Source organism: Watersipora subatra, chromosome 10 (genome assembly GCF_963576615.1).
Source record: "Watersipora subatra chromosome 10, tzWatSuba1.1, whole genome shotgun sequence".
In the NCBI taxonomy this organism is placed as follows: Eukaryota; Metazoa; Bryozoa; class Gymnolaemata; order Cheilostomatida; family Watersiporidae; genus Watersipora; species Watersipora subatra.
The window spans coordinates 907,886-934,130 of NC_088717.1; the positions used below are offsets into that span (position 1 = coordinate 907,886).

At 39.1% G+C, this 26,245-nt stretch overlaps 2 protein-coding genes across 3 annotated transcripts in view; one reads left to right on the plus strand and one right to left on the minus strand.

Moving 5' to 3' along the window:
- The window catches only part of LOC137405943 (dynein axonemal heavy chain 2-like), a 52,229-nt gene extending 44,107 nt beyond the window's left edge, over positions 1-8,122 (minus strand). The window contains exons 1-17 of the mRNA XM_068092419.1: positions 7,988-8,122; positions 7,638-7,785; positions 7,195-7,336; positions 6,836-6,939; positions 5,537-5,775; positions 4,907-5,098; positions 4,443-4,688; positions 4,038-4,243; positions 3,818-3,947; positions 3,262-3,478; positions 2,954-3,134; positions 2,394-2,573; positions 2,127-2,250; positions 1,852-1,971; positions 1,490-1,609; positions 589-697; positions 121-311 (exon numbers count right to left, since the gene is read on the minus strand). Coding sequence (XP_067948520.1) covers positions 121-311; positions 589-697; positions 1,490-1,609; positions 1,852-1,971; positions 2,127-2,250; positions 2,394-2,573; positions 2,954-3,134; positions 3,262-3,478; positions 3,818-3,947; positions 4,038-4,243; positions 4,443-4,688; positions 4,907-5,098; positions 5,537-5,775; positions 6,836-6,939; positions 7,195-7,336; positions 7,638-7,785; positions 7,988-8,122 — 2,784 coding nt within the window. The remainder of the gene's footprint in view (positions 1-120; positions 312-588; positions 698-1,489; positions 1,610-1,851; positions 1,972-2,126; positions 2,251-2,393; positions 2,574-2,953; positions 3,135-3,261; positions 3,479-3,817; positions 3,948-4,037; positions 4,244-4,442; positions 4,689-4,906; positions 5,099-5,536; positions 5,776-6,835; positions 6,940-7,194; positions 7,337-7,637; positions 7,786-7,987) is intronic.
- Positions 8,123-9,457: 1,335 nt separating this feature from the next.
- The window catches only part of LOC137407335 (protein unc-50 homolog), a 47,936-nt gene continuing 31,148 nt past the window's right edge, over positions 9,458-26,245 (plus strand). The window contains exons 1-8 of one of the 2 annotated variants that reach the window (XM_068093957.1): positions 9,462-9,646; positions 12,508-12,668; positions 13,780-13,874; positions 13,996-14,061; positions 14,464-14,584; positions 15,303-15,439; positions 15,564-15,665; positions 15,780-16,337. In XM_068093957.1, coding sequence (XP_067950058.1) covers positions 12,508-12,668; positions 13,780-13,874; positions 13,996-14,061; positions 14,464-14,584; positions 15,303-15,439; positions 15,564-15,665; positions 15,780-15,925 — 828 coding nt within the window. In that variant the 5' untranslated portion in view covers positions 9,462-9,646 and the 3' untranslated portion in view covers positions 15,926-16,337. Of the gene's footprint in view, positions 9,647-12,507; positions 12,669-13,779; positions 13,875-13,995; positions 14,062-14,463; positions 14,585-15,302; positions 15,440-15,563; positions 15,666-15,779; positions 16,338-26,245 lie in introns of those variants that run through there. The other variant, XM_068093955.1, reaches the window with a different exon arrangement.

Genomic DNA, 26,245 nt, shown 5'->3' on the forward strand with positions numbered 1-26,245 from the left:
ATATTCATATATGGCTTTTGTAGTAGAAGGCTATAGGAATTCTCAGTTCTGCGGAGGTTTAGAACCAAGCTCTGAATCTGTCACTGATGACTCCATTAAAACGTTTTAGAGTTGTCATACCTCTTTGTGCGAGCGTTTCTTCGTGAGTATGTCCGGCAGCCTGCGGATACCAGCAATAGCTTCCGTCAGGTGCTGACCAATGCTGCCGACAATTAGAGCTAGCTGTTTCAAAGTCGGTGAGAACTCAACTTTGTCTCCTTCGAGTATGACCTTGACTCTAAACAAGGGATTGGGAGCGCTCTTGCCATCACCTGCATCATAAACCGTAGGCATGTAAAAACTGATTGAAGTTAGAAACAAAGATGATTGGCTAGAAAGCTCCTTTAAAGCAAGGTATAGCGACTCCGCACTAACAGTCCCCGCCGCATAGATGAATTCGATGCACTTGGACAATGATATTATCACTGTAGAACACAAACTTTTCAACTTGCTTATCTAGTACATTATGTACGATAAAGGAGAATTTGCTGAAGACATTCCAGAATCATATGAATGCAAACAATACATAATAATCATAGAGTGGCGTACCATTAATAGCCCTAGAGAGCTCCTGGAGGGACCATTTGACATTTAATCGGAACGCTTCCTCAACCATTCTGTCCATCTTCTCTGTGTACTTTACCCATTGAGTTTGTACCTGCAATGCCATAACATGGGCTGCAATATTCAAAATTTCTCTTATAGAATAATAACTGAATAATCCTTGTGGCCAGTTACACATGTAACATGTTGCACTACAGCTGGTTACACATGTAACATGTTGCACTACAGCTGGTTACACATGTAACTTTTTGCACTACAGCTTATTACACATGTAACATGTTGCACTGCAGCTTGTTACACATGTAACATGTTGCATTGCAGCTTGTTACACATGTAACATGTTGAACTGCAGCTTGTTACACATGTAACGTATTGCACTGCAGCTTGTTAACAATGGCACCATGTACTTGCCATATGTTTCATGATATGTTACAAATGCGGCAGGTAGCACTGGTTGAATATGCAACACGTCACATTTGTAATATGTTATAAATGTGGCATGTTGCACTTGCAGAATGTCCACACATGCCATACTGTACTTGCAGCATGTCTAGGAATGTTTTATACATGTAGGACTATTGCTATGTTACACCTGTGGCACTCTGTACTTGAAATATGTTACATATTTGGTGGGTGAGCTGTACTGTGCATGTGTAACACTTTCAGTAACCTGCATTTGTGATATGTTATTTTAATGATATGTTACACAAGTAGTATGTAATGTAAGTGGTATGTTGCACGTGTCCCATTTTACATTTAAAGTTCCTCAGCAAGCACCTCGTCGCTACTGAAAGTTTTGGTTCCAGTCTTAGTTAGTTTCTGCACCAACAGATTTTAGCTTCAGGGCATAATCTATGTATGCGTTGGGAGAAATAAAATTACTCACGTCGGAAGCATCGGCTTTGAAGACTTCGTATGTCTGTCGCATGGTTGCTATGACATCGGAATGGATGGCGAGGAGCCTCTCCTTTGTAGTAGCTCTATGCTTTTGCTGGTCATCATCAAACTACAAAAGTTATCATCTCTCTAGTAAAGTTATCATCTCTCTTTCATGGCCTGATGGACTCATTTATAACTTATTACACCGCAAGACTGACTTGGCTGTGTCGACTATCAGACCGTGTGTTCTGCGTTTAGCAACACCAGACATTTTCCGATTATGTCATTACATTTGAGAAAAATAAAACTCATTTAAAAAAAGTTAAAGCTAGGCTTTTACATTTGAAAGCTTAGTTTTTACTAGCCTACCTCGAGGTTCTCGTACACCTTCTTGCCATCAATTCTGACGAGCAACATTTCTGAAATCTTCCTGCAGTCATCCGATATTGAACTGTTCGCTCTCTTGTAGTCGTTCACAATCGTCTGGATCTGAATATAATAATATACAGCGATATCTTCTAGTTTACTCATCCTTGAGTTGAACATAAAAACATGTTTAATTCTAAGTAATGTAAATAATATGACTGTAACATAAAAAAGAGAAAAACTGGAGAGGATGTGTAAGGGGGCAATAATATTCCTACCCTGCTGGCATGCACACGACAGTCCTTGATAAAGTAGTCAGATATGTTTTTCGCTCCCCATGTAAGTTTTGTCAGACCAGGATGAATCTTCTTATCCAAAAACTTGATTCTCTCCTTGAACAGACTGCAAACAGCGAATACGTAGTTCTTACTTACAGTCTATGCGAGTGTTGACAGGGTGTTCAGCGAGCCACCCTTTAAAGACACGAAGATTAAGGCAACAAAAGCTACAAAATAAGACTATAAAACTACAGAACGGCTGCTCACCTTCTTTCCTCGAGGCTGAGAGCGGAGATTATTCTGTTGTAGTCTCTGATAACAAGAAGGACGTGCTCTTTGAGTATGCGCAATTCCTCGCACTTGCCGTATGTGTCTGTTGCGTAGTGAGGGATTTCGAAGAGCAGTCGCTCCCAGTAGGCGATCTCTTGGAACATCTTCGTCAGAGACCTACAATGTATGTAATGTAATAGTGCTTATCAAACCAGCATTGGCAAAAATGCTGGAGTTGCTTCCCCTTTAAGCACTACGAAAAGCAAGCTCCCACTAAAAATGACTGCATTGCCTTAAATTTAGTTTGCTTTACTAAAGCGTTGCTTGTGCCAATTAGAGTAATTTCTTATTCATCATTGTTGCCGACATCATTTGAAGACTTTGTAATCAGTTTACCACTTTTGCTGAGTATAAACAGGAGGTTTAAAATAAACAGATAAAAGTAATTATGTGACTAACCACTAACTTACCAGTGAGAATAAGCCCTTCCTAAAGAAAACTGTTTTAACACAATAGCAGAAGCAACACAATAAATGACACGTGTGTTATTAACTGACTTGCTGAAATTGATGTCAATCATAGGAGGCTGTTCTGTACTGCGGGCCATCAGTGGCACCTCGAGAAGCTTAGCAGGATCTCGGTCTACAGTTTGGCCCCATTCTTGGAATGTCTTTCTGATGTACTCATCTAAAGCCTGACACAACTGCTGATACTGTGTTCTCGTCTCCTCGCCAATACCTGTAAACAACCCGCGCAATATATTATACCCGTATCTTTTCTATATTTGTGTTCTTTTGAATTCCACTGGATATCATTTATATATATTTATCCATACATCCACGGTGTATCGAAGATGAAACTTTACCCATATGAGGCAGGAAGTGAGCTCTATCTAATATCATCATCTCTCTTTCGATACGCTTTTTCAGCAGACGGCACCATTGAGCATTTCCTGCAAACTTGGGGTGGTTGAAGGGCAGAGGGGAGCCCTTGGAAGTCAGTTCCTTCTTCACGGCATTCAATTCATCATTAAACAGTGTGTAGACCTCTACCGTCCTCTTATCTAGCGCCCGTTTTATTGGCTGCAATTTACACAGTTAACTAATGCAAACACGGACTAACGCAAATGTTAACTATAGCAATTAGCAAATAACCATAAGGTTAACTGATACAGATATTAAGTACAGCGAGTTACCAATAACTCTAATGTTAACAGATACAGATGTTATCTACAGCAAGTAACAAATGATGTTCTATATTGGTATCTAGTGCACCCGGTGTCAATCACCATATAAACGCAAACACATCAAGTCTTAGCTAAAACACACATCATAGACAAAATTACACAATAAAAATTGCACACCGGATGACAATGGAAGAGAACTAAGCAACAGAGAGGTGACGAGCTACAAAATGCTCACCTCGCGAACTTGCAGGTGCATAAAGATGTCGAGAAGTTCGACTCCCTGCTCCACCGTAGAGATGGTCTCAAAGGCCGAAGATATTGTATTTATCATCATCACTTCCAAGTCTTTCATTCCAGCACGGAATCTGCAAGTCATAATATATAACCTACATTTGTATGTTTGATACAAAAAGGCAGATAAAAACAATACAAGGCTGTTTGCTGGACTACTCTACCTGTTGTAGTCATCATGCCATGAGGTGGCCTTGACATCTAGAATGCTCTTCTTCACAAGTCTGAGGTGGTTGAGGTTTCGGTCAAAAGAGCCCTCAATTTCAACGAGACTTCGAGCTATCTCAGGGCCCCGCTGACCAATGAAATGAGGCATTTCTTTCTGATTGCCATCTTCCATGCGTCTGAAGAGTACTTGACACTCGCACACCTGTCAGTTAGATGTGAACCGTTAGAGCACCTGAGTGACCTGTTTTTATTGCGTATGTAGGTTATATAACCTCTTGTACATAGACTCTATAATGTGTTGTTTGACAAATAGTGACACTTCTCTGCCTGGAATCCTGTAAATAACATTGAGAGAAGACAAGCCTCCTCAACAATGTTTGAACTCGAGACTTCTCACTCACCTCTAACAAGTCCTTGCACCTCTGTACGAAAGCATCAACTTGAGCAAAGATGCTCGACTTGTCAAGAACCCAGCCAACTTGACTGAGCTTATGGTGCAGCTGTGATGTCTTGTCATAGATCGACTTCCACTTCTCACAGCACTCAATACTGCTGTTCAGCGTTGCCATCGACGAGACGACGTAGCCGTCAAAAATGCTATCTAATGAAATCTCTGCACAGCATCTCTTTATGATTTCATTGCTCAGCTGTAAAGATCGACAAAGAGTAAAAAACACTGGTTAGTAATAAATATGTTACACATGTTTAAAGTTCTGGAGTTGGTGAGGTTCTAGGGTTGGTGAGGTTCTGGGGTTGGAGAAGTTCTAGGGTTGGTGAAGTATAAGTTAAATGCCATCCATATGGTTTCTAGAATCCTTCACCGATCTGTTAAACTTTACGACAGACAAGCTGCAGTTAAACTGACCTTTCTCAGAAGACCCGTCAGCCGTTCTCTTGTTTTATAGAAGTCGCTGTTCACCCAGATCATCCTGATGAGGTTGAGTATTTTTGGCAGCATATTTGGAATATCAGCGGGTTTGGCCTCGGCAAGGTCAGCGCAAGGGTCTTTAAGAATGTGAAGAAACTTGAGATTGCTTTCCGCCTGTCTGGAACCTTCCTAAAAATTCAACAACAGTAATTCTTTGAGACAACCGTGAGCAGCTGTAATCTAGCGATCTAGAACAACCAACCTGCAAACAACAGGTCGGGTTGAATTTACAAAAAGGCCACTGGTGGTGACACAAATAACATTCAACCTTAAATTACTCTCTACCAATGGGCGCGTCTCTGGTTGTTGAGATTCCCTTGCCACTCGACTCCGGACATGTCTAGCAAAGATCACAGAGTCATTGTTTGTGTAATAAAGCTTTTCAAAACACACAACCTCTGCTTGCAGTAAGCTAAGCAAATACCATACTCAATCTTTGATGAATTGTCTGCTCACACAGACAAAGCTAAACAGAAGAAATCTTCAAATCCAGTGATGAACATGCCCTAGGGGAAGGCCTGCATGTAAAATATGACGCATGAGTAAATTGTGAGAAGATAATCCAACCTTTATTTGACCAGAGAGCTTGGTGAAAGGAGCTACATATGAGCTCTTCGCCAACTCGAGGATGTGTGAGATTCGTTTCACACCGGGTTTGTCAAGCTGTGAACTGATGCCTGACAGGTCTGAGCAACGATTCTTCCAGAATTCGATCTCATCAAGGGGCCCTGAGTTCTCTGACATCTCAAAGTTGTCCTGCGAGCTGAGCACCTCTTTAATTTGCCGGGTCCAATGAATCATGGCCGCTGCACAGAAAACATCAACTGTCAGTATCCATAAGTACTTGTGTTTTAAAGGCAAATAGAATATGGAGAGATGTTTGGGAAATTAATAAATGTACTAGCTGAATACCCGAGCAACGCCGGATATTCAGCTAGTACATTAATAAAATGAGAGCCAAGAGTTAAATTAGAACAATGGACTAGCATGGCATCTGTAAATTTAAATTGATGCATGGTTTCTGCTCCTATCATCCTATTGATTAAAAATGATAAAGTGTTCTTACTTGGCAGGTCTCCAGTTATCCCTGACTTTCTATTGATACACTAGTTAAAAATAGAATGCTGACTTCACCGGCAGCACTCACTATCATGACATAGAATGCATTGAATTTCCGGAGTACATAAAAGAGGTTTATGAACGCTTCTTGCTAGATAATTGTTAATAATACTCCCTGTTACTCTCTATTAAACAAGCTAAAACTATAGATTTTACTATGGACTAGCTAAAACTATAGATTTTACTATAGACAAGCCAAAACTATAGATGTTACTATGGAAAAGCTAAAACTATAGATATTATTATGGACAAGCTAAAACTATAGATATTACTATGGACAAGCTAAAACTATAGATTTTACTATAGACAAGCTAAAACTATAGATATTATTATGTACAAGCTAAAACTATAGATATTATTATGTATAAGCTAAAACTATAGATATTACTATGGACTAGCTAAAACTATAGATATTACTATGGACAAGCTAAAACTATAGATTTTACTATGGACAAGCTGAAACTATAGATATTACTATGGACTAGCTAAAACTATAGATATTACTATGGACTAGCTAAAACTATAGATGTAACTGTGGACAAGCTAAAACTATAGATATTACTATGGACAAGCTAAAACTATAGATATTACTATGGACTAGCTAAAACTATAGATATTACTATGTACAAACTAAAACTATAGATTTTACTATGGACAAGCTAAAACTATAGATATTACTATGGACAAGCTAAAACTATAGATATTACTATGGACTAGCTAAAACTATAGATAATGTAATATACTTACTCTCGAGTCTCCCCACGAGCTCCTTATCTCTACTAGAGACCTCTGGGTCGCCTTTTTGCCCTTCTGATGGAATATACAACACAGTCTTCCCCTCCATCTTCCACCTGAACAAATAAAAATGTCTACTGACACCACAAGAAAAATTGTCAAAAACCATCTAAACAGCCTGAATGAGAAGCTATCGAGCTGGCTGAAAAAATTTTCAGAGATCTTTTAGTAAGTTTAGTCAAAAAGACAAACTGAGTAAATTTTAATTTACTATAACAACATCTGCCAACTTCCAATACCTAAAGTAATTACACACACACTTTTGACATACAATGTAACTTGGCTTCTTTTCAAAATTACAGGTGACATACCTGGTATCAGTGAGAGTAGCCAAGAACTTGTGTAGCTGCGCAGAAAAGTCGTTTTTTATGCTGTCAGGCCAACTCGTATTCTCAAAGAATATCGGAGCAAAAATATTGTTCATGACCCTCATTAAGCTCTCAATGTTGTTTCCTACAGGAGAAGACAGGTGAAGACAATTGCAAATTTGATGCTTGCTTATTCTGGCTAAAGCCTTTTTGCCAAGCAGAACTAGCTGAAGCAACGCTATTGATAGATGCATCCACCATAAGGACTTACACAAGTGAAGGTATTGTGTAGTGTATGCACAATCCCTCAATAACAAAGATAAAAAGGATGAGTCTGTTACCTCCCCTATACCTCCCTCTATACTAGTTCGTAATGAGGAAACCGACTAAATACTGCTGTTAGTCTACTGCTGCAACAAGTGGCATTAAATAGCCCAAGAATTTACCTTTTATAGTGCCATACTGGAGCTTTTTAAGAAATGTGTCTGGATTGAGGGCCTCAGGCTCTGTATAATAGTGACTGCTTGAGTCTCGATTTTTTATAAAATATGTCAGCTCCTCGCAAGGCAGCGTGGGAATCTCTGAAGTTAGCACCTAAAATATACTCTACAAGTAACAACCTTGATTTACAAATAGCTTAAAAGTTAGTCATAAGCCCGTCTATATTAAAAAGCAAAAACAAAGTTAACCAATATTTTTGGTGATTTCTAAACTCGCATAGTTGGAGAAGCGTAACACTGAGCACATTGCGAAATAACGTTAAAAATTCTAGATCCTGCAACAGGATTACACTTACCAAGGATTCATTAACCACTCTCAGCACTAGTATTTTATCATCAGGATTTGTGATAAACCTCTTGGCCTGCTGGACATGTTCGTCAAGCCACATATCTGCCGACAGTCCGTCTAGCACAACTCTGTCTTTTAACATCACCACCTGTCATACAACCTCATGCATGTATGCCTTAGTATTTATTTTAGTCTGTTTAGATTAAGACCTTTTGTGACACACTCAAACACAAACGCTCGGACATACAAATAACAGATTCTCATTTAGTTTATTTTATCGAGTGAAAAATCATTCATGCAAGATCACAGCTGATGTAGTTCGCCAAAACATCAAATTTAGATTATTAACTATTTTTAATTCACTCTATGTTATTTCAGAGCAACCATAAAAACATAAAATGAGTCAGCCTTGAATTTGTACCATAATGTCTGCTGGATCAAGGGCAACTGGTTCTGGCACTTCTAACTCTTCTTCAGCCAATGGCTCTTGCGTGACAACTGGCTCTGCTGCTAAAATCAGAGCATACGTAAGTTGAACTCAAAGGCAACAAAAATATCAGTTGTCTAGCTACTTATGATCATAAATGCAATTTTTACCAGTATCAACATCTTGTGTAGGTTCTGGAGTCTTTCCTGTTGGCGTCTTTTTTCCAGGAGATTTCTTTCCAGGCGAGGATCGGCCAGACTGCGGTGTTTTCCGACCTGTTGATCCAGCTTTGTTTGATTTTGCTGTAGATTTTCGAGAGCCTGCAGCCGATTTCTTTTCAGAATCAGCCATGCTTATTTAGAATTTGTAAATGTACTTCTTTCATCCTGAAATTTATAAACAAAAGGAAAAAATGAAAATCATTATGAGTAAAATAAGTGATAGACATAATTGATAATATAGTAACAGTAAAATTAGTTGTGCATAGCTACGAATTAAATCAGATCAAATAAACTTTTCCGAATAGGACGCTCCATTGGAGGTAAAAAAATAGCGGAACAAGCTAGCTACTCAATCTCGGCACGGACTTCTTGGCCAAAAAGAATATCTTAGCTAGTCAATATTAATGCAGTGTTTAGTCTGCTGCAAAACTGTTTACTGCGTAGAAGTTGTATTATCTAGTTTGTAGTAGTTGTGCAGTCTAGCTCATTTTATCTGGAAATCTATAGTTACAAAATGTATGAACAGCCTACCACAGTTGAGTAGAGTTTTTTGAACTAGCAATGTAAAGCTGACTGAAATATGTCTAGTTAGAAAAAAAGCCTTAATAAAAGCAAAACAAAAAATAACAAAACACTACGTACCACTAGGTAGATAAACGTTACGTTGTGTAACATACCACTAGGTTAACAAAAGTTACGTCGTGCAACATGCTCTGCATCAAAAAGTAACTTAGCAACCCAGCGTTCGCATCGAGACTTCCGGTAAGCCTCAGTGGTGTTCTGCAGTAGAACTACAGCGGAAGTAAAATATTTCTGCGCCGAATTAGTTGGAGTTCCTAAACTACTAAATTGTTTAGTTATTATTTAATTTTTGTTTTGACCATTATAGACCTTTCATAAATCAAAAGTGGAGTGACTTAAAGTTGCGTTTTTTTGTCATTGGTGTGTTTAATATAAAATGCTCTGCTAGTTTTTTTTAGCGAGGAAGCCAAAATAAAAAAGCATTGCTTTGTACAAGGTTCGTTTATCTTAATCATGTTTGTTGTTTGATCAAGCAGTTTTTTGTAAAGCAATACGAATTTTTGTAAAGCTTTGCTGACATGGTTAATGTTATGTAAAAGTGTTTTATAGTTGACAGCACTCGCAATTGTTGAGAGCAAAATAGCTCTTGCAGTAGTAGTCGCTTAGGTTGGTAGCATGTGTATGTTGTGGTTAGGGCAGAGAAGCGATATGTTTTTAAGCTGCTAGTAGCTTCCCTGATAAGAGGTCATACGGCATAAAATCAAGGTTAGTCTAATAATTTTAAAAACAGCTTATGTATAACCACTGCGCCATATCTAACTAGGAAAATTGCACAAAAAGATGGTCGTCCTTGGATGTAGAATACAAGATTGTCATCGGCAATCCCACTATTGTTACCTCAAGTATAGTTAACTTAAATTGGCAGTTTTCAATGGGATAGTCTATGGCTACTAAATGGTGATAAATTTATGGTAAAAATTCTTTTCCTTAGGCTTAGCTTTTACGATAACTTTAATTACAAAAACTGGTATGTGACATTGTACTCAGAAACAGGGCTGTATTGTCCAAAGAAAAAGTGGTCAGGAGACTGTCAATTAGTAGTTGCCAGAGGCTCGACTCGGTCATGCGGGGAGGGTCTGGGAGCGGAGCTGAAGCGCCCTCTCAGAGAAGGGAGGTTTGGGGGGCCCTCCCCCGAGAGAATTTTGAGAATTAGAACAAAATCAGAACATTTTAAAGTGTATCTCATATTATTTAAGGTGGATATCCAGGTCCTGCCAAGATGAGTCATTTCAAGTCTTGCAAAGAGAGCTAGCTACAGAGTTACATGGTTTTGAGTTGTAACCATATATGTATATTTACATTTATGTTCATAAATATACATACATGTACATGTGTACATAAAAGATTGATTGTTATAGCTTGACACTTGTCTTTTAAAACAAAATTTAAGAGCACTTGTTTCCGTTACAAAAATAAGTTTAAATAATATATTACATGCACCAGGGAAAGACAACAAATATATTACTTGGCCTGGTTAAAACTTACTGTTTAAATTATGGCCACCTAGGAATACAATGAGCAACAGACTTGGCCTGCAAACACAAACATACATGTACATGTGTACATAAAAGATTGACTGTTATAGCTTGACACTTGTCTTTTAGAAAGCTCTTCTTCCGTCAATGTGTCCATGGCAGTAATCGTTCACAACTGATTCTGTATCTATATCAACATCTTTATATATGTGTAATATTAGAAGATTATTTAGACAGCCTGCCCTATGGTGTTCCCCATCGATGTTTGGATTTGTTTCAATGCAGAAAAATATCTCTCACCCACTGCATTGGGGGCAGGCAAAACCAATACTAGATTAGTGAGCCTCTCTACTTCATCGCTAGTAGCGCTAGAACGCTAGGTAAGTAGTTGTTGGAAATTCCAAGTGAATGAGCTTAGACCGAAATTCTTACTAATTAGCCGCCGAAGATCACTAAAAAGTTGGGGCGACTCAGCTGCCCAGCTGCCTCAGGGAATCCGGGCCTGAGAATTTTAGTGTCACGTAATGACTTCCACCATGTACACTATGCAGATTTCGCAATTTCCGAGATTTTGACAGAAGAAAAGTGCTCCGGATGGTTCCGGAGTCTCCTAATAGGACAGTACTGCTCAGAAACCAGTGATGGTCAAGGCTTCAAAGACATTCTTATTTTTCAAGCTGTCTGGTCAATTAATAAAACTGATGTACCAATATTCTTTTTAGCAACGGTTATATTTTTTACAACACTGATATAAAATAATAATACTTTGTAGCCAATCAATTGTAAGTAAACATTTGCTATACTTATATAGCATTTATAAGTATAATTATATATATAACTTTATAACTTTAGCAATGAATATATTTTATAACGAGTATGCATTTATAAAATAGACATCTTAGAATAACTGGTTACAAATAAATAAAGCAGCGAGTCATGGATATATTTTATAACATGATTTATATTTTATACATTTATAAAAAATATTCGTAGAATAAGTGGTTTCATAAATTTACAGGTTTTGCGAAGCATTCAGTTCTTTACAGTTTTTAATGACAATATTATTAATATAGTATTAATAATATTCAGAACAAGATCATTAATTTATGATTTTCCTCATGAGTGTGATGCTTATATTGTTCATTATTTTCTTGTTTAAACATACTATCATAGTTTATGCAAGGTAAAGTTTGCTCACGCCGTCATTGATTATTATTATTCATATTATTATATCATTATTCATATTATATATTATTCATATATTCATCAAAATGTATCAGACTATCTTTTTCTTTCCGCTCAAATCTTTTCACGAATTGTTCTCTCCTAAAGAGCCTAATACTTTTGCTCATAACTTCATTTGTATGTCATAGCTGAGAAAAAGTTCAACTGATTTCTGGAGCCAGGGATTAGAAGCTTGCTTGTCTCACAAGATGGACTAGCTTTTGACTAATTAGTGAATCCCAATCAGTTCTTTAAAGAAGGGTCAACGGATGCTTATTCGTGGAGACCAATCCAGTCGAAACTATTGCTAAAAATAGGATGATAGTACTTGCATGTAAAGCATCATGATCCTCTGCACACATATCATGATCCTCTCTGCCCACATGCATACCGAAAATTGCAACAAAAGATTTCAACTTTGTTAATTCATAGTAACTTTAAACAATACAGAGGTTTTTTTCTTGACACTTTGATTGCGTTTTAGATAGTAGAAAGGTTGCATTGCGATCGCGGAACCTTGTGACACTATTTTTAGTTAATTCTGAGAAATGGTTTGTGATTGCTTATCTTTTCATTTAGATTTCATTAAAACTTGTAGATGTATTCCCACCCAAGCGCAGTCCAAACACAGAGATCCTCTCCTCATTCAGAGTACGACATTTCCCCTCCTCTTTCCCCATCACTCAGCCATAATGATGGAAAATTAACATGTTCATCAGCAGCCAACAAGCGATGGAAGTACTTCCGTCGGATATTTAAGTATGATTCTTTTCTTTGAGCATCTGTGAAGTCAGTGGGATGTTGGTACTTAGAAGACTAAGGTTTTTAGTTTGTTTAATTAGAGCAGTATCAGGAACAGTAGCTAACAATGCACCACAGTTTGTTGATCAACTGATGAGTTTAAGGTCCTATCAAGTCATGTTCGTATAAAATAATCTGGAAACGTCGTGTTATGCAGCAGAGCTTTTACAAAGAATATTTAACCTTCAGGTCATTTGAAAGATCAGTTTTTGTAACTTGCTAAAATGTTTGGCAGCAACTTGAAAAACATTTATTCTCCCAGCCAGTCATTTGGTGGTGTATGCACCGCCCTGCGTTATTGCTCACAAAATACTGTCTGCTAAATGTTTCACCAATGAATAATCACCGTATCTATTAAGGAAGCATGAAACTGCGTGATGGAATACGTGCAAGATTCGACCTAAAATGCTTAGCAAGCATATCCAACTTGAATGATACAAATTTGTATGTAATGAGTGAGTCATATTATAAGGATGGAAAGAGAAGTAGAAGTAAAGGGGGTCCCTTATTTGCTTCTTTAATGATTTAGCATTATCCAATAGCAAAGTATGTTTCTTTTACACATAAGGTTGGCATTCTGTCGATTCATTTCTCTATGGTCAAGCAAAAGAGCAGCTGGCTAAATGCGTGGCATCAAATGATCGTTTGGAGACAGTTGTTGTTTTCTAAGTCCCAAACATGCATACGTTTTATCACTTTCTAGGAGGACTGATAAATTGAATGGCCTGCAATTTGCATCTGTCTCTGCTGCTCTACGTGGTGTTTACAGAGTTTTTTTTTAAGAATGAACATGGGTTCCTTTAGGAGTCATGCTTCCAGCTAATCGCATTTACCTAGTGAGTTGTTTTGTTTTTTTTTATCATTGAAAAAACCAACAATTTTTTGAACAACTTTTAACATCTATTGTGATTTTCTTGTGCATGGATTGAAAATAATACACCTGTGGACCAATCACAGCAATTTTCTTTCACATATGTGGTGTTTTGAGGTTCTATAATAAAAAAGTAGGTATCTATCTGTAGATCTATAATAGGTATCTATCTGTTGATCTATAGATATCTATCTGTAGATACAGGCAAATGGACTTTCAGTACGCTCTCTGGCAAATGCTCTATCTCTTTATCTCTCCTCAGAAAGTCTATAGGAACTTCAGCTATCGTAAACGTGAGTGGACACACCTGCGATTACCTGTTAGCCTTTTTTTAACTTTAAGAATGCTGTTGCGGTGTTGCTGTACTATGTACATACCCTGCAACTTGTTAGTTGTATTCTCTCACGCTTGTAGAGTCCAAGAATCAGTGGGCCAGGGATGATCCAGCATTCCTCGTCTTACTAAGCCTATGTCTATGCTGTGAGTACCCTGGTTTAGCCTTCTCCATAGTCAACTAGCTGTTTCCTTTTCATGCACTTTCAGATGCAAGTGAGAAGTACGGCTGGATAAGATATTAAATGCTTTTAGAATTTTACCTTTCACCGGTACTTACATCGTATTCTATAGGCCGCCATTGTTTGCATAGTTGTCAAAAATGTTGTTTTATTTGATGTAGTGTTTGAGGAACAGTGCTGATAAGTAGGTTAGTCCAAATAACTAGAGTTGTCATCAACCTTACAGAAAAGTAGTTTAGATTTATAGACATCGTCGTCAACTCTATAGATTTTGTTTGTTCTATAAATGTGTAGTTTAGATCTTTAGAGTTTATCAGCTCTATAGATGAGTTATGAATATACATACCACTTATCTGTTATGTTGCAGTAACGTCAATAACCTATGCCGTCATATTCCGAATGACATTCACAGGATTCCTCGGGTTCACCCTTCGATCAGTCTTCCTCGACTGTATCGGTGTTGGCGTAGTTATAGCGTCTATAGGATGGTAGGTGCTCATACACATAGCATTGTTCTCTGACAATTCTTTTCTTGCGTTATACCCAGTTTTAATAATCAATATGCCACATTGTTTCTTGCTGTTTCTATTAACATGTTCTATGGTAGGATTCGTCCAATGTTAGTCTGAGAATACATACACTTATGTAGTTAATGGATTGTTTCTTGCTGTTTTTATTAACATGTTCTATGGTAGGACTCGTCCAATGTTAGTCTGAGAATACATACACTTATGTATTCTCAGACTAATGTATACACTTATGTATTTAATGGATTTCAAAAATCTCTAATACTTATAATTTTGTTGATAATTTAACATGACATTAAACAAATAGGTTATATGAAAATATGTAAAACACTAAATAAATATAATAATATAATTTATAACAAGAAGCATGCGAACAGAAGTGTAGAATAGGCGATTCACAGGTTCAGAGGTGAAGGTGGTGATGAAGACATGCAGAGTGACTTACCTTAGCTTATAGTAGGTAAAATGCTAGCCAACATACCTAATGTACCCTTTACCGCTTTTATTGTTTTTACTGCTTTCATATGTGTGTTAGTCTGTCTATGTTGTAAGTCTGTATATGTGTAAATCTGTATATATATATATATATATATATTATGTATATTATATATATTGTAGATATTATATACATGTATATTATATATATATACGTATATACAGGTATTTTATATATTTGCAGGTTGCTAGCCAACCATTATTTCCTTGTAACACCAGCGACCCAAGATAAGGTCGAGTGGGGCTACTGCTTTGATGTTCACTTGAACGCCTTCTTTCCACTTCTAGTAATTCTCCATGGCTTTGGTGCCATTATTTACGGTGAGTCTCGGCCATACCTTCCTTAGCACTTTTACTAGCCTCCCTAGTTACCTTCGATTGGCCAGTTACTACGATGGTTCAGGGTCTTTGCTTGTCATGTGACCAGTTTATATTCGTGTTGCAGTTGTTTTGGGTAGTGAAGGAGTTATACTAACCATCCTTGGAAACACACTGCTACTCATCTCCTTCTCATATTACTTCTATATCACATTTCTCGGTTACGATTGTAAGTATTTCTATATTACAGCTCTCTATTAATGCGTACCTGTATGTTCTTGATTGTAACTATTCCTATATTATTATGTGTCATACTGAGGCAGGCACTGGTCCTCTTTTACAGCACTGCCCATACTAAGAAAGACGAAGCTCTTACTGTTTCCTTTTACCGTACTCGCTATTTTCTACATTATCAGCCTCGCGCTTCGTTGGAATCTGGTCCGCATCTTCCATCTATATATACAGTCTACAGATAACAAGCTGCGCTGAATATGGTTCAAGGACAAGTTGGTCTCTATACGAAGGTTACACTAGACCTGTATTGGTTGCCAGGATGGAATGGCGCTAGCAATGAGGACTCTCTTAGATTGGCAATATGAAATGACTTGATTAGACTAACTGTAATTATCTCGGCATGGCCAACAGTTAATAAGATATTCTGGTTTCAAGTCTTCTTTCATGCAATTGTGTATACAGTTGGTAATTAATTATGCTGTGTGAGTAAACAACTCCCTCTTTACAATTGTGACGGGAAAGCTTTTTTGTGTAGCGTTACATTAATATAACTTATTGTTTTATTGCCTATCCTTTTTGACACGCGATGCACGCCATGAACACGATGGTGTCATAATTAGATGGCTAAATTTATTTGTACAACAAACATAAACAATAACCAACTCAACCAGAGATGTATATACCATATATACTTAATAACTGATTTAAATTAATCTACTCATCATCCTCCTCTTCCTCTTCAACCTTCCTCCACTTGGCTACTCTCTCATAATACTCGGCCTGTCTCTTTACCTGGCGATCAGACCAATTGGCTAGATTCACCATCAAGTCAAATTGTCCCTCTCTCTCAGCCTAAACGAAGAGAGAAGTTGTTTTTTGCCATACACACTATTCGCAGGCTTGCCCTTGCAGGACAAAATGCTCATAATATCGAAGGAAACTCTGTGGAACAGACGGTACACAGCTTTCCATCATTTGGTAAAAGCAGGGGAGGTGGAGGACATCAACAAAAGAGAAATTGTAAGGCAAAAGGATATGAATAAAAAACACAGGAATGGGTTTGAGCAAAGAATTCCAAAATTTGCTACCCGATATAAATCGTTGTATTAAAAAAACAAATCACTTTTTGTGTGAATATGGGTAGTAAGGGCGATGCGTCTAGATCAATAATTAATAAGAGTGAATAGTGCGGCCAACTTTATTTCGGATCTCAACCGCAAGTCCGTATTCTCTAGAAGTCATATTCCTTGACTCGATAGAATAACCAAGTTATACAACATTCCCCTTTCTAAGCGGGTAACCATCTGAACTAAATGAATCGCACAAGCACTTTTGGGAAAACTAAATACAGAGGCTAAAGTAAGCGTACCACTTGAAAGCTTATAAAGTAAGTATACAACTTGAACAAATAGTAGTAAAGTAAACAGTAAAATGAGTCTTAGTTAAGGTTGTGTTAATTGCTATCCTCGAGTATTAAGGGTTGGCTATCTTTGACGAAAGTTAAGTGGTAGGTAGCATGTAGCATTGATTGTCTTTAAAATGCATGTCCATATTAATAGAGCTGGTAATCCTCTAGTCTTTTAGGTATTCTTCGCTCTCTAGCTAGAGCATAACCCTTACCTGATCTAGGATAACTGGCGGAGTGAGTTAAATGCGAACTCGTGCCCTCTGCGCTATCCAGATCAGGTGCCTGCAGTCCTGAAGAGTCGGCCTCAATGTTAATCATAGGACCTGGCACCTCTGTACTCTCAGGACCCGGCGGTGAAGCTTTAGGTGATGGCACCTCGGGGCTCTCCTCCCGGACAGACACCAGAGCACTCCTGTTTCTTCTGATTGTTCTCTTAGCAGTCTGCACATTGTAAGAACGTGGAGCAATGTTACTTAGTACTGTGCCTTCCTGTTTCATGTCCCTAACATAAACTGGTGAGCCAGGCTTGAGCTCCGGTAACTGGTGTGCTCTGTGTCTTTTGTTGTAGTTCATCATGGTCCGTTCTCTTATTTCCTTCTCTTTGTCAACTACTGATTCAGTGCCCCTCTGCAGAGAACATTGGGCAAGAAGGATCGGCAGAGCAGTTCTGAGAAGTCGGCCCATCAAGAGCTCCGATGGAGTAAAGCCATTCTCTAAGGGTGTAGCTTTGTAGATCATTAAGCTCAAATAGGGATCTGCTGATTTCGTCCACATCCCCTTCACAATGCCAACAGCTCTCTCAGCTTCTCCGTTTGACTTAGGATAGCGAGGAGAGCTAGTAATATGCTAAAAGCCATAAAAACGAAAGAACTCATAAAATTCTTTTGAGCTAAACTGGGGCCATTATCAGATATCATGAGTTGTGGAATGCCATGCGCTGAAAAGATAGCCTTAAGTTTGTCTATGACAGTAAGAGTCCCCATTGAGTCCAATCGTCTGACCTCTATATAGCGACTATAATAGTCCACAACCAATAGATATTGTTGTTTCTTAAACTCAAATATGTCTGCCCCCAGTCTCAACCAAGCACTGTCAGGAAACCTTGAATGATTGAGAGGCTCAACAGGAGTGGGTGAGTTGATCTTGCATTGGTGGCAGCTTTGTACCATTTCTTTTATCTGAGCTGACATTCCTGGCCACCAAACAGATCTCCTGGTTCTTCCTAGACATTTTGTAATGCCCTGGTGAGCCTGGTGAATCTGATCCAAAACCTCTATCTGCATCTCGATGGGAATAACAATCCGTTGATTATATAACAGTAAGCCATCAACCTCCGTGAAGTGTTCCTTCTCGTCCCAGTACGGGTGTAACGCCGTGTTGGCGTCTGTCTTGTAAGTGGACCATCCTAGTCTCATTGACTTCAGAACCTCCTGACAGATAGTGTCAATACGCTGTGCTTCTTTGATCTTGCTAATCTGTGGATCTTCAATTACTATAGGTGTAGTACAGATATTCAGTTCTGAGACAAAGGCAAGATCTACGACAGAAGGTTCCTCAACAGGTGCCCTAAATAGAGCGTCAGAGAGATGATTCTGACTGCCTCGAACATACTCAACTTTGAGAGCATATCGCATCAATCTGAGACTCATTCTCAAAACTCTGGCTGGCACCTGATCCAGGTCTTTCACATTCATAAGCTGAACGAGCGGCTTGGGGTCAGTTTCCACTGTAAAAACTAGACCTCTCAAGAACTGATCTAACTTGTCACAAGCCCAAGCTATCGCCAGGGCCTCCTTCTCAATCACTGCATAGTTTCTTTCAACGTCAGTCAGAGATCTAGATGCATAATAAACTGGCCTCCTTGTTCCATCCTTTTGAATCTGGAACATGGTGGCCCCGATTCCGTATCGGCTAGCATCAGTAGTTACAATGGTTTGTAGTTGTAGTAATTTACTAGTTAGTTAAGATTAGGCTCTCACAGTCTTGTATTCATTCAAACAGTTAAATACAGAGAGAACAGGAAACAGTAAACTAAGAGAGGTTTGCACAGATAAAAACAAGAGTATTATAGGGAGTTGCCCCTCCATCGATTAACATGAGGAAACAACTTCAAACTGTAAACATGATATGATTTCTATAAAAAACTACATAAACAATACTCCTACATAGTTTTTACAATTAGCAGAGGAAAATAATTGATACACGTAACCAACGAGTGAATTATTATTGTCAATGAACGAGTAGTTTACGGAGCTCTTCAAATCGGGGTCGAGCGAGCGGTTTTGTGAAAATGTCAGCTATGTTTTTCTCAGTCGGGCAATAAGAAGTTACTATGACACCGTTTGTGATAGCTTCTCTACAGTAGTGATACTTTATGTCAATGTGTTTAGTTCGTTTCGTGTTTGAACCTGAGTTTGCTATTGTGATAGTTGACTGGTTGTCAACATAGACATTAATCGCTGGAGTCGGGCAGTTGGTGACAGTGTCGTATAGCTGACGAAGCCATGTGGCCTCCTTTGCAGCATCATACAGCGCTACATATTCTGCTTCGGCGGTAGATACGGCAACAATACTCTGCGATTTACTGAACCAGCTAACATGTGTACCGCCGTGCATGAATACTAATCCGGAGGTTGAGTGTCGGTTATCACAATTGTCCGCCCAACTAGAATCTGTATACCCGAACAGTTCACCAATGTTATGTTTTTCAATGTGAAGACAGATGTCTATACTGCCTTTGAGATATCGGAGTACTCGTTTTACAGCTGTCATGTGCGTTTCGGTTGGTGATGAGTTGTACCTAGATAACACTCCCACCGCATGAGATATATCAGGACGAGTAGCAGATGCCGCATACAAAAGGCTACCTACCATCGATTGGTACACACATGCATTTGCTAGCTTACTACCATCGTCTTTCATAAACTTCACATCGGTAGCCATCGGGGTAGAAACAGAGTTAGCATTTTCCATTCCATATTTGCGTAGAACTTGCTCGATATAATGTTTTTGACTTAGCGTGATGGCGGTTTCACTTTGGTGGATGGAAATTCCCAGACAGTAGTGCAAACTTCCAAGATCTTTCATCTGATACTCTGAGGCTAACGCTTGTTTAATCTTGCTCATCTCACATTCAGTATCTGACATAATAATTAGGTCATCGACGTATACAGCAATGATGGTTTTCACTTCACATATGTTGCGTACATACACACAATGATCAGCATTTGAATTACTGAAACCAAGAGATTTGAGAAAGTTATCTAACACAATGTTCCAACACCTAGGAGACTGCTTTAAACCGTACAACGACTTACTGAGCTTACAGACTAGGTGTTCTTTTCCTGTCTTCTCAAAGCCTGGTGGCTGACACATATAAATTTCTTCCTCGAGTTTGCCATTTAAAAATGCCGTCACAACGTCCATCTGGTGCACTAGCATACCTCGATCTACGGCCTGAGCAAGTGCAGCTCTGAGAGATGAGTGTCGAACTACTGGAGAGTATGTTTCATCATAATCGATGCCAGCCTTTTGCGCATATCCTTTCGCTACAAGGCGAGCTTTGAAACGATCGACTTGACCATCGGCATTGTACTTCGCCTTAAATACCCATTTGCATCCAATTGATTTACGTTGTGAAGGCAGTTCTACGAGTGTCCATGTTTCATTGCTCATGAGAGCATCATACTCCTTCTCAGCTGCAGCTAACCATTCATCTCGCTGCTCACACTTTTCTACTTCGATAAGGTTCAATGGTTCAACAATCTCCCTAACATGACAAGCGGTGTCTATACCTAGGCGCTGTGGTGATTTGCGAGGGCGGTCAGATCGGCGAAGTTGAGTTTTGTCAGCACTGCAAATATTTACTGTTACAGTAGCAGGGTTGTCCACCCTTGGACTTGCGGCTGGGATACACGATTCATCTTTGATACCCAACTGTTGTTCATTGAACATAACATCCCTTCTCACAACCACAGAATTAGATTGATGGTCGTACAAGCGATAACCTTTAGACCTTACACTATAGCCCACAAATGTCATGGATTCAGCTTTGTCGTCAAGCTTTCTACGAATAGCGTCTGGTATGTGCGCATATGCCATGCAGCCGAATACTCGAAGGTGATCTATATCAGGTTTCTCACCATACCATATCTGATAAGGTGTTGTAGGTGCTTTGTGTGTGCGAGTCGGAATTCTGTTCCTTAAATAAACAGCGGTGGCAACAGCCTCAGCCCATAGAGATTTGGGAAGATTTGCATTTATGATCATAGCACGAGCAGATTCACATACCGTTCTGTTATAACGTTCAGCCACACCATTTTGCTCTGGAGTATGTCTAACAGTTAGTTCATGACGGATTCCTTGGGACTTTAGATGGTTTTCGAATTCTGTAGAGATATACTCGCCACCTCGATCAGAGCGTATTGAATGGATTGATTTTCCGGTTTGGTTGGTTACTAAAGCTGCAAACTCACAGAATCTAGAAAATACATCAGACTTATCTCGTATAAAAAATGTATGGGTATATCTACTGAAATCATCGATAAAAGTAACGAAGTATTTACTACCTCCTATGGATTGTGTTTGCATAGGACCACACACATCTGTGTGTACAAGTTCAAGGAGACGCGTGGACTTGATGTCGCTATTGGGGTTAAAGGGTTTTCTCGACATTTTTCCTTTTACACATGGTTCACACAAACCTAGTTTTACACCAGAGAGATTAGCGCCACTCACCAGTTGTTCCCTGTCCATACGATGTATAGCGGCTTCATGAACATGACCAAGGCGTTGATGCCATAGCTCACCGCTGTGAGAAGTGATGTGCGCACTGTCATTTGAAGTTTCTATATCCAGGTAATACAGTTTATCTATGAGTGTTCCTCGGCCACATACTTGTTTTCGTTGGTTTTTAATCCAACATCGACTATGTCCAAATTGAATAATCAAGCCCTTAGAGGCTACAGCGCGAACAGAGAACAGGTTTGTGCTTAGGTCAGGTATGTACAGAACATCATATAACACAGCTTTGCGATTCACTCTACGACCTAACTGCATTGATACTTTAATGTTACCTATTCCAATGGCGTCTACAGAGCTTCCATCAGCTACTTCTACTTTATGAGGTTTGTCAAATTGAGTGAACTCGCTGAACAAGCTTTTATGAGGAGTCATGTGCTTTGTAGCCCCTGAATCTATCAGCCAGCGTTGATTAATTTTATCGGTGGAGTCACTACCCGTACCAGCCAAAAAGGCTGACTCACCCGTGTCAGGATAGTTATCTGCTGCATGCTTAGCTTGGTGTAGAACATCTTTGGGTTCTGCATTTTTTCTCTCTCCGTTTCGCTCTCTACAGAAACGTTGAACGTGGCCAATTTTATTACAGTACCAGCAGGTAACCTGGCGTCTAATTTGCGGTCTAGTAGCCAAGAGAGCAGTATCAGGGTTGGCGACAGCATTTCTTTCACTAGAAGCTGATACAGAGCTATGTTCTTTTCGTTTCTGCTCTTCGTTTAAAAGAGTTTGTTGAACAAATTCTAGCGATGGCGTATCTTTCTGCGTTTCGAGAGCAGTAACTACAGTTGAATAACTCTCTGGAAGGGAGCCTAGAAGGGTTACAACTTGGTCCTCTTCAGCAATAGGTGATTTGATAGCAGCTAGCCGATTCGTGAGATCTTTCATATTCTTTAGATGACCTTCAATTGATGCGCTCTCAGACATTACTGAGCGAAAGTAGCGCTTCTTCAAGAACATTTTATTAGCTAAAGTGTCTCTCTCAAAATGTTTAGACAGTTTGTCCCATGCCTCCTTGGCCGTTTCACATTCAGTTATAAGGTAGAGCAACTCATCGCCAACCGCAAGCACAATATGAGATAATGCCTTGCTCGAGTTCTTATTATAGGTAGCTTTCACAGCCCCATCAGCTGTGCTTGCCGGAGCAACTGTAGTTCCATCAATATATCCAAATAGCTCCTTAGCAATCAGCAGATGCTTAATCTTGAACTTCCATGTGGCATAGTTGCTGCTAGAAAGTTTGTCTACACTCCATTTATCGTCCATAATGATCACAGATGACTAATCTAACTAGTTACACAGTACATATAACGTTCCTGGGCCCATAACCTGTAGTAATTTACTAGTTAGTTAAGATTAGGCTCTCACAGTCTTGTATTCATTCAAACAGTTAAATACAGAGAGAACAGGAAACAGTAAACTAAGAGAGGTTTGCACAGATAAAAGCAAGAGTATTATAGGGAGTTGCCCCTCCATTGATTAACATGAGGAAACAACTTCAAACTGTAAACATGATATGATTTCTATAAAAAACTACATAAACAATAGTAGTGAACAGTCATAATGAGACATGACTGCTGTTGAGGTGAGGACCTTTTTAATCTCCTGAAACGCTTCTTATTGTGGGAGTCCCCAGACCTGTCTTGATCTCTTTTAACAATTCCCTCATTGGTGCATTCATTGATGAAAGATGAGGTATAAAGCGAGCTAGCTGATTGAGCATTCCATTTAATCTTCTTAGCTCAGTCTTGTTAGTCGGCGCTGAATACTCTTGTATGGCCTTTATCTTAGCAGAATCTGCGCTCACTCCTCCAGCATCAATTATGTGACCAAGAAACTTTACAGAAGTCTTGCCGATGTCACATTTTGCTTCATTGAGGGTGAGCCCTGCGTGTTCCAACCTAGCTAACACCAAGCGCAGAGTTCTGTCATGACTCTCGGCATCAGCACCGTGAACTAAGATGTCTTCCATGTGACATATAACATTATCTATGCTCGTTAGTAACCCTGACATGGCTCATGAGAATATTTTAAGAGCACTGGAAATTCCAAAAGGTAATCTGTTATAACAGTACCGGCAAAACGGTGTCAAAAACGTTGTGAGCTTTCTGGAGCTTTCATCTAGACATATCTGCCAAAACTCACTGTTGGCATCAAGTTTCAAGAATACTTTGCTGTTTCCTAAGAGAGCTATGCTATCATCAACTGCTGGCATAGGAAACATTTCTCTTTTAACAGCTCTGTTTAGGCCAGTTAGGTCCACACAGATTCGTACTTTGCCTGAAGGTTTTAAAACTGGCACCATGCCACTGCACCAGTCCGTGGCCTCAGTCATAGGGAATATCACCCCTTGGTGTACCATCTCCTCAAGTTTTAGTCTAGCTTTATCTCTTAGAGGCAGTGGTACCTTCCTTGGTGTGAATATACAGACTGATTTGCTCTCATGTTGAAGTGAGATTTTGTAACAATAACCTTTTAGAAGTCCAATCCCTCTAAACAGATTTGGAAAATTAGCTCGAATTTCCTTTGTCACTTCCAGTTGGTCTTTGATGTGACAAGTGACCAGCTTTAGCTTCTCACAGGCATGTCTACTCAGAAGCGAAACTGGTTGGTCTTTGATGACGTATGCTGTTTCTGTTATAGATCTTTCCTTGTAAGTCAGCCGAGCCTTCAGGGTACCTAGAACAGGAAGTCGTTTGCGACCTGGTCCTAGTAAAGTAACATGTGATTTCTCCAGTTGTTGGTTTTTTAGCCATGCCTCTTGATCACCAATAATGGTACCATCAGCACCAGTGTCTAGTTTGAATTTGGTTTTATTTCCATTAACATCTACTTCAGCCATCCAAGTCTTCTCAGTACTTTGATTTATACAGAGTTTTCCAGTAAACGAAAACTCCTGATCAATCTTTACAGAAGCTTCATGTATCGCTCTACTCCTACACATAGCCTGCCAGTCACCAAGCTTGCCACAGTTTCTGCATTTCGCCTTTTTAGCATGACAATCTCTTTTAGCATGAGATTGCTTCCCACATCGATAGCATTGGCTTTGGTATGTGTTGGTGCTGAGTGGAGCAACTCGAGGCTGTTGCTGTTGTGTTTATGAAGTGTGTTGGTTATAGTCTCTTTGTCTTGTTGGTTGGCTAGGCCTCTGTCCTTGTGATGCAATACTTGACCTTTTTACTACAGGATCTATTGCCCCAGGTCCTGTGCTTTTTGCCACCGATTGTATGACAGCCGACGTAACCTCATTGCTTCTGCAAACCCTAACTGCTTCAGCTAGTGTCAAATTGTTGCCTTGAGAAATTAGTTTCTTTCTTACATTATCATCTACAATACCTAGCGCTATACGATCTCTCAACATCTCGTCTAGTGGAGCAACTCCCCCTGTAGTTGCAGGACGGTAGTTGTATGCACATTTGTCTGCCAACGAACGTAAGTCAGCATAAAAGGCATCAAATGGCTCATTAGGTAGTTGATTTCGCACGTTAAATTTGTAACGCTCATGTACAATGTTTCTGTCGCCTATACAATACTGTTCAAGAATATCTAATATAGTGTTGAGTGACTGGTCTGTTGTGTATTTATCGCTATTTTCAACTACTCTAGCAGCATTGTCACCAATTGTATATAATAGCAGAGCACGCTGGTAATCTTCCTTCTCTTCTGAAAGCCTAAACAAAATGTAATATGACTGCCACCTTCTCTTAAAACGTCTAAAGTTAAGCTCAAGTTCACAATCAAGAACGATTTCACCAGGAGGCTCAATTCTAGGAGCATTTCGTTGTACGATAACGGTTTGTGGTTGTTGGGCGTCTTCTTCATCTCCCATTTCACAAATATACCGCTGCCACCATGTGTGAATATGGGTAGTAAGGGCGATGCGTCTAGATAAATAATTAATAAAAGTGAATAGTGCGGCCAACTTTATTTCGGATCTCAACCGGAAGTCCGTATTCTCTAGAAGTCATATTCCTTAACTCGATAGAATAACCAAGTTATACAACACTTTTAACTGTGAAATGAATACTTAGTTTTGATATTGGCGAGCATTATTGGCAAGCATTATTGTCAGTCAATGGTAAACTTTCACAATTCAAAACGATAACATAATCTAATAAATAATAATAACATGCAATTTCAGGTCATGTCAGATGGTACTCTGGCACAGTCTGGCTGCTCTGTTTAAACCAGGGGTGTCAAACTCAATTGTAAAAGGGGCCAAAATTCAAAACATACTTTAGGTCGCAGGCCGAATAAGATAAACATTTATTCAACACACTAAAACTAAATTTTTTGGAACATAAATACGAATAAAAACAAACAGGAATATTATTCTGAAACAAACTTAAACTGTAAAGGTTGACTTGCAACAA